Below are 14,129 nucleotides of genomic sequence, written 5' to 3' on the forward strand. Positions count from 1 at the left end.
AGAAGAAGAGATTTGATAAGACCCAGAGGAAATAAAAGCTATCTGGTGGAAGCAATCTGGGCTGTTTACCTGAGGGGGCGAGGTGGTTGTGGGGTGGTGGTGGCGGGGGGTCCCTTGGGGCAGGCACTTCCTCCCTATTGAACTGAGCAGGGGTGGATGTCTTGGGGGCCGCACTGCCCAGCTGAGAAAGCTTGGTAACATTTGTCGCCCCTGCTGGCTTCTCCGCTTAAACAAATGTATGCATGTAAAACTATTTTCTAAACCTCTATGTATAATAAATAACTAAATGATAATAGCAATTTTTTAATAATGGACTGTTTGACTGACTTAAACTTATGGATTTGATAAAAACATCAGAGAAATCAAGTAACAGCAGTACATGTTAAATGGAACGTGTGTAATACTTCTTAGTTTAGAGCTCTCGCAGTTAAAGTTTTACTAATTTTATTTTTGTGATGCGTACCTCTTTGAGAAAACCTACACTCAGTAAGTTTAACAATTCTCTTGGATACCAAAGTTAGAAATACACAAGAATTGCTTAAGAAAATGTTTTATTAATAGTGTATAAATGTTTTTTCTATACTTCTGAAATACATATATTTCCACATGAGTTTTATTACGTTATACGCCTAGAAACTTAAAAGCAGATATTAGTTGTCCAAATATTGTTTTTATGTTATTACGACAGGGTGTACATCATCCTATTATAATCTCCAATCAATCAATTAGTAACAAACCCCTAACAAACAATGAATACAATTCCATGTGGGGTATACTTTTTATGATCGTACAATAATTATTATACTTTAAAAACATGCAATATACATATATCATACATACATATATATATATATATATATATATATATATATACACACACACACACACACAATGTATATTATGTACATACATCTTGAACAAAAAAACTTGCCGGAAAACATTTAAATTAATAAAGTAATGTATGTGTAAAATTTTAATGGGTCTTAAATTATGCTCATATCATATCAGTAATTTTAGTTACTTACTGTCTTTATTGGTGACTGGTTTTTGTTCTGTTTCCTTAGGGGCTACTGAAGGCAGTGGTATTTCTGAAATAACAAAAAACAACTATCATAGTATATTTTATAAAATAAAACTTAATATATTTTAAAACCAATAAGCAAACTAATTTGTAATAAACACGTTGAGTACATTACTAGATGCCTCTAATTTAAACAAAATTATATACTGTTTGTTACAAATTCCACAGGGTGTTTGGAATATTTAAATATACAGGTATAGCTATTATACTTTTGTATTATTAATATTCCCCAAAATATACTATTCAAGCAAATATTAGTGTTTGTATTTTGAGAGGGATAGCCCACTGAATAAGAATATATTAAATCGCTAGTTATGTAAGGATTAAAAAGACAATTTTGTAGAAAGCAATGTCACCCTCAATTATTAATAACAATAATTAATTCAATATAAATAAAATGCATAGTTTAATAATGTTTTTATTAAATGAACAAAATAGTGTTACACATAACTTTAAATAACATACTGAGATCAGTAAGTTATATTCAGAAACCACAACAATGAAATGTGTAGGCTGGAGGTTATTTACATTGTCTTGATTATTACCACTATCTAGGGGATATTTGACCTATTCACTATGCATAAATAACGCCGCGACATAATTAACTGTATGTTTAGCTTGAACATAAACGTGATGTAAAACTAGTAATAAAGTGTTATATTTATGGAGATTTCGAAAATGAGTTTCAGTGTATTATTTTTGTGTTACTTTGGTCTAAGGATAATATCCAATAATATAGGGAGATATTTCGGGGATATTGTCTATAATTATTGTACATTTTAATCATCTAGTCGGAAATAGTAAGTACAGTAAATTGTTTTTACAACTAAAATACTATTAATTTATTATTCTCATGGGATTTACGAGTACCTACATTTATTTAATATCTTATAACTAACTGATCAAGTCAAAAAAAGTTAAAATATATACTTAGGAAATTATATAACCATTCCAAAACAGTTTTACCTTCTTTATGTCCATGAATTGGTAAGGTTTTAATAGTTTTGCAAAATATTGAAACGGAATGACGTACTAAGTTAACCAACGAGTTTAACCGAGCCATTTATAAGATCGATTTTTTAGTCAAATTTCAACTTTATTGGGACTTTCTGATACAATTATCGATTCTAAAAGCTGCGTTATGCAATATTAAAATGGAACATTCCAAACGGGGGTGGTTTTAGGTACTGAGGGTTATAAACCCCGTAAATCTTATAAATTTATAGCTGAATTGACTTTAACTCGTATCAGCCCTAATAATAAAGCGAGAAATTAACACAAAGTGTGAGCACTCAATGTTTCAAAATAAAAATATTCATTGTTCAAAGACATATATATGCATAGAACCTAGTCATTAAATAGTTTCTATTATGTAATATCAGAACTGTTAATTATATATTAGTAATAGTATGCATCCATATGGCCACACTAGGCCGTTACCTTAAGCGGTCAGACGTTAAATATAACGACCTTAATATTACTGAGCACCCTGGAAACTCTGCAGGCCTACCATAAAGTCTGATGGAACCCTCAGTCTCTCCTAACGAGTTTTTACTGATACAGCGATAAGTTCCAAAGTCGCGTGGCTGCAGGTTGTTCACCGTGAGCTTCATATGGGATCGGTAGCTGTTCTCGGAAGTGTCAGTGCCATACTTTGTGGTGGGCAGTAGCATCACGTTCTCGTAAACCCAGTAGCTGATGGCCCGTGGGTAGGCTTCTATGTGGCAGTCAATAGTGACACTCGTGCCCACTGGGGCGCCCACCAGCTGGTTTGGCACCCAGATCATCGGCGAAACTAAAAAACACAAAATACTAATTGAAAATATATCTTACTATCGATTTCAAAACTTCTGTAAACATTATGTAAAATAAATACTCGAAAGTGCTTATTAATGTATTAGTCATTTAGCATCAATGTGCACCACTACATCGAGCCTGAAAAATATTTTCTTTTTTAACAGCTACACTTAATTTTTTCAGAAAACTGGACACCCACTAGGAACAGATACAAATATTACAATGTGATTTTCTATAACTTTAAGTAATGTTTAAAAAAATTTTAAAACAGATTACGCTCCAAATTTTTGAAAAACATCGTCTATATCGTAGCTTTAATTATTAGTATTGAATTTTTTTTTAACCCTTAAGCATTAAATTGAGCATCAATCTGGAAAGTCGGGACTATAAAATTTTATTGCTTCATTTTGAGATTATTGCTCAAAAATATATTTTATTCTCACGGCTGAATCCTGAGAGTAACTGTGGCGGAGAGCACAATAAACAAGGTAAACATATAGATAGTTTGTTGTTTATCAGTGGAGTTTAAAAACTGACTATGAAATTCTAACAGAATAAACATTAATAAATAATCTGATTGTAAATAAATGCATCAATACCAGGACAATGACTTTTACTGTTTGTATGGAAATAACAAGTTACAAGACGATTCATGATTATTAAACCTTCAAGGGAGTAATACTTAACTAAGTTTAAAATGAATTTCCCACACATGAATATACTAGTTTTTGTTATTTTGAAGTTTTAGATCATTATACTGTTCTGTAGTCCTTAATTTGCATTCCTAAGTTTTACAGATATTATAAATATTTATTAGCGCAATTAGTTAGCATTTAAATACATTATTATCTGTAATTATATTATGAATCACCGATGTGGAATTGCAATAACAGTGTTATACAACATGTCTTACAGCTGGACAGTTATTGTACAGTAGATTAAAAAGCAATTTATTAAAATACTGGGTATTTTATAGAATAAAAAAAATTTTAAATAACTATTTGAGATAAATGCAAGAAAAACTTATATATGAACCAATTATTTTAAACATATACTTGTTAAAACTTTAGCTCTTAAAACAAGTATGTCGTAGGTACTCGTATTGTGGTTCCCTCAGGCGAATAAAATTACTGCACATTTCATGTAACTCTATATTTCTGGAAATAGTTGGAAGGTTAAGAAATGCATCTTATAAAAACGTTATTAGCTAAGCAGATTATGTGATAATCATTATTTGAGAACCTTCACGCTTTTGTAAAGTCTGCTTCTAACGCTGAGGGGTCCCCATTTGTTATTCTACTCCCTAATATTGTACTCCCATAATTGTATATTCCTAGTGCCATACGTCTGCAGTTGTCACGTATCAGATCTATTCGAGTATCAATTCGTTTCATCCTATTCGAGTCCTCGTGATCCATATAAAACAGTAATAAATAGTAGTTTATTAGGCCTTTCGTAACAAAGTATCTTACTTATCTTTGCATGTGATTTCAAAGATACATTTCTTTGAACTAAGAAATTTAAAATATTTTACTCAATACATTTTAACGTATTTAATTAAATCCATAAATATAGAAAAAACATCATCTATTTATTAATGTCATAAACCATCATAGGAAAATTAAAAGTATAAGTTATTGAACTTACACTCGACGTCAACAATGATCCGCTTGCTTACTGATGGTGGTACTCCATTAGTGGCAATACACAAGTAAGCTCCCATTTCTGTCCTCGATATTCTCGTGAGGTTAAGAAAATCACCATCAAACACGTTCACTGTAACGATACGATCAGATCACAAACAAACACTTAAAAACAGAATCAAAAACCAATTTAACAGAATAACTAAACATAAATACAGATCTACCAGAAAGCGATGTAAAATAATGAGTTACTGAAGATGCATGGTCTTTCAATAATATTCGTGGATGAAAACTTACTTTAATATTAGTTTTTTGGTCATTTTTGGTTGATATAAGCCTACAGTGTTATATTTTTACAATTTCTCCATTCCATATACTTAGAAATACTGTGCAATAATATCCAATTTAGAATTCTGAGTGTTAAGTATTGTGAAAGGTCATAGGATAAAGTTGCTAGTTACGGTGAGTGGGTTTCAAATTTACTCTTGCGATTTAATTTTAAATTCCACCAACATAATGCTTTATGGCAGTCTCGGATCGTCACAAGTGCTTGAAAATGTAGTTCCATCGATCGAAACAGATAGTTCTTCCGATGATACTATCTAATTTTCCATGGCAAATTTGCATTTCCGGTGTATAGTTACCTACTCTTGATAACTCTTGCGTTTCCAAAAATGTAAAGAACATGCTCTTTATAGTTCCGGTCCTTTTAAAAAGTAAAAACATTGCAGAGATGGATCTTTCTGAAATGTTTTAAAACAATCTATAGAATATAATTACAATTTATTTATTTATTTGAACATGCTTTCTTAAAAATCAACTTCTGTTTATAATCAGGTTGCCCGTTACGAGTTAATAAACTATGTTTTATTTATTGTACTATTACTAGTATAAATGAATACAACATTTTGTAATATAACTTTTATTTTGTCCAAGGCTTTTCTGAATCAAAGATTCCAACATCAGGCACTTCACAAATGATGGAATCTTTGATTTCGAAAGGCCTTGTACAAAATAAAAGTTACATTCGAAAATGTATTTTTTTATAATAGTGATAGTAAAATAAACCTTTTTTGAATGCTCCAAGATTCTACATGTTTTATTTGTTAAAATACCTATCACGCACCTCAAATTATAATGTAAACGTTTCTGTATTCAAAGAGTTTGTTATTGCTAAGATGTTTTTTTTATTTTTCTAGTTTATGAAAGGGTTGAATACTAATAATAAAGATTTTTAGGAGGTATCGTTAGTATTACTCGCTTTTGACTTGCTCAAAAACCCTGATAGCTGTTCGCCGAGTTCGGGTATAAGATGAATTAATAATTATTTGAGTTCGGAGGAGGGGTTTACATATTATGTTCCCAGCTGTATCCTTTCTCGAGGATTGTGTGGGTCTAATGTTTTGCTAACACATAACAAAATTATGTGTGTTAAGTTAAAATGATTAAAGGATTATTTTAGAAAATAAACTTAATCTTAAAACCGAATCTAATAGGATGGAATGTGGTCGTGTAACAAAGTAAAAGAATAATTTAAGCTATAAAATTGACAAGAATTTACCAAAATTGGAATTTGAGGGAATTTCCAGGACAACAAATAGATAGACGCTTAAACACAAAATGACCTTTTTCAAAGTTCACTTAATTTACAATAAATATATTGCGCTAGATTTGTGTTCCAACCTCTAGACCGATTAAAATTGGCTTTGGAACACAAATAATCATGTAAAACTGCCGTGATTTACTTTACGCGCGCTTTATGGCTTAACCATTAGAGTTAAGACAAAAAGTGACAAAACATTTATTGTATAAAATTTTACTGTGACTCGATGTTGCCCTTATATTTAGTATACGACCTCTGTTTTAACCGGTACATACCTTGGAGAAGAGACTGAACTGGTCAGATATTCTGATTACAACAAAATAATTTTATTGTAAAATTTGATACTTTTAAGTGATTTTACATGCCCCCAGACCTTTACGAGTGATGTTTTAGCAAACTCGGGGCATGAAGATATTAATAAGTAAAGTCCGAGATTAGATTTGCCAGGAAGTTAAAAGTAGTATATTATATTATTAGTATGTTATGAGTATATTATTATGTTATAAGAATAAATATATCAAAGTCACATGTATCTTGGGAGTGATTGTTCCACCCCCTCAATCACTATTCCCCTACCCGCTATTGCAAAAAACTTTAAAATTATACAGTGAGTATTTAACCAAAGGTTATTTAAAATGAATCAGTGCTAGGTAAACATAAAATGCACTCTGACCCTTTCTAAAATTAACGATTCGATCACGGTCAGCCTTTTCAGAAAACAAATCACTCTGTCCCTTTCTACTAATTATGCTTCGCTATCCCCTCAACCAATCTCCTTCGGAATGTAGCTATGTCCTTTTGACGTTTTACATTTAAAACTCCTAAAATACACAGTTCACGTCAAAGATTTTGAGATTGAGAGCGTTTATTGATCTTACAGAAAGATGATCTACCAAACCTTTTCTTTAGGTCCCATAATTTTCTAGTTATAAAATATTTTACATATAAACTACAAGTAACGGTTGAGCCTCTATCAGTTTGTTAGCTAAATTTTCCAACATTGAGTAACCACGCATTATTTTCTGTCTCCAGTTTCATTTAAAAGTAACTTTTTCAATAAAGCCAATCAATAAATAATTTGCAATTGTATCAGACTTTTTTTAATGCACTAAATGAATACTGCATCAATGAAAATCACATTTACAACGTGGAAGCAGTTCTGTCACTTTATTAGCTGATGCAAAAGAAAATAATATAAACTTTTAAATAAATCAGACTGATTTCTAGAAACGTGTAATATTGGTATCCATTTCACTATACTTGATTTAAATAGATACATAAACTATGACAATTGAATAAGTACTAATTTTTTTATTCCTGCTCTATCTCTTACTACTTTTATGGGTACCTACGGTTTCATTGAATACTACAAACAAGCATTCATAAAACGTGTAAAAGTCATATAAGAATCATGGGTATCGGTTAATTGTTAAGCAATTAAGTACAAAATACTGTCACATATTGTTTGAAAGGTCACCTTTTTTCCTCCGATCGATGATCATGCTTTGTCCATCTTCTCGGCGCCACATGATCTTAGGCGCAGGGAATCCTTTAGCGCGGCAGGTGAGGCTGATATTCTGGTTCTCCCGTACCGCCACCGAGGACGCTGTACTATGTTCATCCATTATGTTTGGGGGAACTGTAACATTATTGATGTCTTTTACGTTTATACTGAATGTATTAGGATATGATTTCCAATTTATTTTGAAACAGTTAGTCAGATACAACAAATTTAGTTCAGCAGTCTCCCACAAACTTATTTGCATCATTTAACAAAATCAACTTCGTGCCATAATTAATAGGATATAGCATACTAGTTAAACGGTATTGATCATACATAATTGCCTCGAAAATAACCATCCATTATACTGCATCTAAACACAATGAACTAGTCCACGCTAATGTTGACATTCTAAGAAATCCTCTCTTGTTGGAGCAGGTCTCAAGGTCCATAGCCTTAGAACGATCACTTTCTTTCTTTCATATTTGAATATCACAATGTTACGCTGTATTTGTCTATATGTATAAAAACTATTGGCTACTAGTTGTGTGATATATTGTAAGCCACACTGTTACACTCACAAAGTCAGATAAGATAACTGCTAGATATCCCAGAGACTAAAACCATCCATTCAGTGTTACAGGCTTTCATGATTTCATATTACGAAAAAAATACCTGAATGGAAAGAATGCCATAGTAACACGCCGCCAAAATCAGTGATTGTTTTGGTATAGATTTTATATTTCTAATGCATAATCCAAATAACTACCAGAAACGATACTTTAAGACCTAAAAACCATGACACGATTAAAATGTTTTTATATTAGGCTGTAAACTTTTTCATGAACATGAAGAATCTTTATTATGATTAATATGCCTTCTCCATTACTAAACCGAGATCTTGCGGTTTGAACAGAAGTCTAACTATATGGAAACATATTGTATAGGACATGCAGTACCATAAAATAATATATTCTCAAGGAAACGTAAATCCTGATGTACCATATTTTATCTAATTACCTATAAAACATCAGACATTAGACATGATAAACTAAATTACTACAGGCTGGCAATTTTGTTTCCTTGAAATAAAAAACCAAACACGACATAAGCAACAGCACCTTTTTATTCAATTATATGCAAAAAAGTTAATAATTGACTTTATACGATCCACAGTTAACAATTTACTATGTCTTTAATGCTCATGTACATTCAAAAAAGATTTCCGTTTTTTGTTAACTTTCAGAAACATTTAAATATTAATACATAGTTTTTTTTATTACCAGATTCTGAAAATGAATAAACATTTATAAAAAAACACTTAGCCTACTTTCTACTTATTAAAGGCTAATAATGGCTGAGGTTTGTCTTTAGGAACTCACCAACTACTTGAAGGAAACCCACTTGACTGATCATAGGATTCGTGTTGACCTGACACATGTAGAAGCCCCGGTCCTCCTGTTGGACCCCACTTACATGCAGTAACCACGTTTTCTGGTTGTCATGAGAGACACTGAAGCGAGGAACCCTAGATATCACGTGCCTGTGTATGGTCAGGATCATCTGCCTGTCTATGTGGATCCAGGCAACCTGAAACAGAGTTTTTTCAAAATTGTATTTCTTTCGAAGATCTCTTAACCATGATCTAAATTACAGTCAGGGAGCAACAGTTTCCACAAGGATAGGGATTGGACCGTATTTCTTGTTCATTTACATTAGTTAGCAATATTCCAAACCACAAGGAAAACAAACAGGTTGAGCTACTTTTTTAAACCTGTGATACTTTTCTTAATAGCATGATGTTGGGGTGTGGTTAATCTCCTTATCCGGGAGACTGCTTTGTTCTAATTAACGATAAACATATTAAGAGTACCTGCTTTATTTTTACTATTAATTATTTGCTGAGCATTAGTGAAGCATAACAACTGGAAAAATTTTTATTTTCCTATCTATTTCTCTGCACGATATATTGAAAAACAACTGACGTATGGATTTGACATTGTGCATACCATTTTTATAAGATAAACACAGATACACTCTTGTAATAATAGCAGATTACATGAGAAATTACAGAAAAAAGAAATTTGTAACAAACTATATTGACACATATAGCCTAGTTATCCTAATACTTACATTATCATGTCATAGTGATGGCGTATAGTCGTTTACAATTTAAAAATTCAAATTGAATCCTAATGCAATTAATAAACATGTAAATGTTTAATGTAGAAAGATTTTATACATAGATTTAAAATTTCGCCAGAAAGATAAACGACATGGATAGTACTTGTCCAGGCATGAATTAAGACTGAGCGTCTTTGAGATGTACCACTCAGTAGGCTGACAGAATTTATCTTGTATTAGTCAAGGATTTATAGATATAAATGTCGTAAAGTTTTTTATCATTTTATCTGTAATTAATTGAAATTGATATAGATAAATTGTTTACTATAGAACTGCGAAGCCTTTTACGAGACACCCGGTGTGGTGTAATCATATATTGTCTTTATATATGCAGAATTTTCCATGAATATTAAATATCTGTACTAATAATGCCAAATAATTACAATTACATTATAGGAAAGAACTTTTCTATAATTTTATAGGCTACCATCGAGTATCCTTAAGTATAAAAAACATCGAGTGTTATCTTGTTCGGACATTTAATAATGGTTTCTCTTTCGTATTATTGCTTTTAATAAGCTATGAATATGTAAGGTTTAACTTCTCAAAGTTAAAAAATCATATTAAACCTTCATTCGAACTATGTACAACAAACTAAACACATTTTTAACTGACGTACTTAAATTGAGCAATTATATATACAATCAGCTGTAGATTTTAAAAAACTAGCACCTAACAGTAGATATGGTAGGAAGGTTTGATTCAACTGAATTTTGAGTTTAGCTCCAGTTAATCTTCCTTTTTATTTCAGCGTCTGGTACATTAGACTAAATCCTGTAATCCGGAGTCATGTTCGAATAAAGTTATCGAAAAAAGTAGACGACTAATCAGCTCAAAACGAAAAATTTACATCGTTTTGTCATCCCTGAGAGCTTGGATACCAGACGCTACAATAAAAAGTAGATGACTAATAAGCTCAAAACGAATCATTTACATCGTTTTGTCATCCCTGAGAGCGTTGGATACTAGACGCTACAATAAAAGGGAAGGTGAACTGGAGCTAAACCCAAAATTCAATTGTACCTAAATCCTAAGGTCCTAAATCCTAAATCCTAATTTAACAATAATTCAACATACCACTAGTAAAAGGCGATTTAAAAGTATACAAAATTACGTAATCGGCTGTATTAACATTAAAAGTAAGAGATCACTGAAGAAAATGTTACCAATAAGAAGAGATGGTAATCTTACCTAATAGTTAATCCAAAATATAAATAAACATTGCATGTAAGAAGACAGGTCAAGATAGGATTAGATTGCTGGTGGTGGGGTCGTGTTGGATTGCCGGAGAGTGCGAATTAGGGCTGATTAAAACTGAATTATTCATTCACACTTCAGACTGAAGCAATGAACTGAGCTGCCTCGAGTAATCCTTCTAGAGTGTCACTCATTAATTATCCTGGTTTATTTACAGCACATGGTGCAGGGCGAGTTGAAAAAAATCATTAAGTTGGAATTTCTTCAGAGCAGAAAAGAAAAACTTCCATATAAAAGGATGCTATAAATATTTGTTGAACATCTTAATGTTTTATAAAAGATTGTAAACGTATAACTAGAACTTAATAATAATTTTAGCAGTGTTATTTATGTATACCGACTAAAATTAACAAGAAAACGAGCTCTGTACCTGTGTGTTTAATTGTTCTGTAGTACTTGAATGTAAATTTCTCAATCCCTTTGAAGTCTAGTGGAATGTAATAAGCGCACAACACTAATGCACTTGGCTGCAACAAAGCTGGACTAAATGGCATTATAAAGGCACTTCTAGTCCGGCGCTGGAATGTTCATACGCCTACCAAACCACTTTAGATGTAGAACTCATAATGTGTCATCGTACTATATTTTCCATACCTATTTTGTATATATAACATTAAGTGAAGCTTTCAGTTTAATTGTTACACTCGCATATCTTATAACAATACTTTGTTAAAATAAGCTAACCGGAGATTTACAAAAGCCGTACGCAATTTCCCTTTAAAATATTACAAACTTATGATAATATTTATTGCATTAAATTAGTTTTAATTTACTTAAGTTGTAGTACCAGATACCTATTACGTTAATTATAAGAGGTAGTATTTTATATAGTTTAAAATATTCATTCAAGTCTTCTCTTTGTAATATGGCAATATGTGCAGAAGTAAAAAAATATTTCATTCTAAAAGATTTATAATATTAATTTTCTAATTTAGCTGAGGTGATGGGATAACTATTATTTTCATCCTGCCCCGTATGTAATACAACGGTAAAGGTCTTTTTTTAAACTTTATGTACAAATGAACAGGTTTGGGTCAATAAAATCAACTTCCCCAGTAATCTGGTCCAGATTTCGTAGGGGAAAAGTATTAGTGGCGTAGTATGCGTAAGACAGAGCGGATGAGTGAGTGAGAAGAAGAGAGATAAAGAGTGTGCTAAAATACTTCTTTTTTCAAGTTTTATACGGGCAATAAAATGGGAATGAGGTATTTATAGATCCCTTCCACCAGCACGTGTTCCATATATACACGGAAACTGTACTTTTTTATTGCATGAGATGTACAATGCTATATTTAGTCCCGAAAAACAATTTATATTACACTACAATACATTGGACTATATGTTTGCTACTTTTTGTTTAAAAAATGTATTACAACAGTATTAGTACTACACATGTTTATGCAATATATATGATAAAAAATACTGAATACAGGTTTTTTTATTCCAAGAATGAGATATACATTATATATTATGAAATTGGTGTAGATAATAATGTGTAGTATTGAATTATAATATAAAACGAGTACACTGTTTTAGATAACCGCACTATAGAACGAAATAGAAGAAACTATATAGTATTTCTTGAATGCACAAGTGAGGAAAGTTCGGTTAAGTGGGATCCCCTGTAGCTAAGTAACTCTGTTAGCTTTCAACGTTAATTGCTTCACTCCGTTAAGTTAGGGCTTTTAGCGCGGTCTATCGCACTTTGTGGATCACCTCTTACAAAAGTGTTTCCAGGAACTTTCAGAGTTAGTTTGCACTTCTAGTTATATATATTTGGCATGTTACTCCTTTAAATAGTGATGCAATTATAGGGAGATAATGGTTTGTATGGATATATGCATAAGTATTCTATAAGCATTTTTCTTATTTGAGGGATTTTACCAAATTAAAAAAATTAAAATTTGCATATTAGTTAGTTTCATATATTTAATACATTTTAAATTCCTTTCGTATTTCTGAATGATTATTTCGCTAATGTGAGTGAAAATTACAATAAATTTTGTGCTATTAAAATTTAATTTGCTTCACTTAAAAGGTAAGTTGTATTAACAAAAGAATATAATTTATAATTGTAGCCGCTTTAGCAAAATGACAGAGTGACACAGAGCACTTGTCACTGACATGAACACCATTAGCAGATTTTATCTCAGTCTCATTTGTGACTGTTGGAGTAATTGCAGATGCACACAGTTTTCATGTTTAAGTCAGAACATTATTTTATGATTTAAGTGTTGATTACCTTCTGAATTATTAAACACTAGAATATATATTCTTAATAATGCCCTTGTTTCTTCTGCGAAATAAAATCGTAATCCCGGTTTTTTATTTTCATACTCAAAATATGTATAAAATTTTTACTAATGTTAATAGAGCGACCATTTGCATATCTTTTAAACTCAAATACTTCCGTCTTACCAAGGACGTTGAAGTTTTTTTAACTTCAAATTATAATTTGCGATAAATTCTTACCCATCTTTGTCTTTAACATATGTGAAAACCTGCAAAATATGATTGCCTCTTTATACATGAAGTGTATTATTAGAATATCCTTGTATTACTTTTACTACGCAACAAAACATGTAGCCATCAACAACTAAAAAAATTCAATTTTATCATACATATAATAGGTAAATTGAGGTGCCTAGAATCAAAACCCGCCAAGTCCATATTTTTTCGAAATTGAGTTTGATATTGTTTATTATAGATATTTCCTCGCTGGATTCAATTCAACTGTTATTTTCTATCGAATCCCGCCACATCCTAGTGTATTTTAAAGTCAAAGTTGAGGCTTAGTTGCAATACCCGCAAAGTCCAAATGCAGTTTCACCATTTTTAGTTTCAAAATCCACAACGGCCAATAGGAGCGCCTGGTTTTGTCATGTGACTACCCGGCGACTACCCATGATCCTCTGCGAGTTGTTTACTTTTCTTGTTTTATTTTTCTCATTGTGAGTATCCTGTCTCTTGTGAAAACACGTGGATTTTTGTGATTACAGTTTTGTTTTTATAATAATTAGTGTATTAAATAATATTTTGTGATAGTTAATAAATACTAACTAT

The 14,129-nt window shown here is 31.5% G+C and overlaps 1 protein-coding gene across 1 annotated transcript in view; it reads right to left on the reverse strand.

The window, feature by feature from the left end:
- LOC124355871 (lachesin-like) overlaps window positions 1–14,129 on the reverse strand; it is a 64,110-nt gene that overhangs the window by 4,455 nt on the left and 45,526 nt on the right. The window contains exons 3-8 of the mRNA XM_046807026.1: window positions 9,008–9,215; window positions 7,602–7,763; window positions 4,526–4,654; window positions 2,592–2,876; window positions 1,026–1,088; window positions 70–225 (exon numbers count right to left, since the gene is read on the reverse strand). Coding sequence (XP_046662982.1) covers window positions 70–225; window positions 1,026–1,088; window positions 2,592–2,876; window positions 4,526–4,654; window positions 7,602–7,763; window positions 9,008–9,215 — 1,003 coding nt within the window. The remainder of the gene's footprint in view (window positions 1–69; window positions 226–1,025; window positions 1,089–2,591; window positions 2,877–4,525; window positions 4,655–7,601; window positions 7,764–9,007; window positions 9,216–14,129) is intronic.

Source organism: Homalodisca vitripennis, chromosome 2 (genome assembly GCF_021130785.1).
Source record: "Homalodisca vitripennis isolate AUS2020 chromosome 2, UT_GWSS_2.1, whole genome shotgun sequence".
Taxonomy (NCBI): Eukaryota; Metazoa; Arthropoda; class Insecta; order Hemiptera; family Cicadellidae; genus Homalodisca; species Homalodisca vitripennis.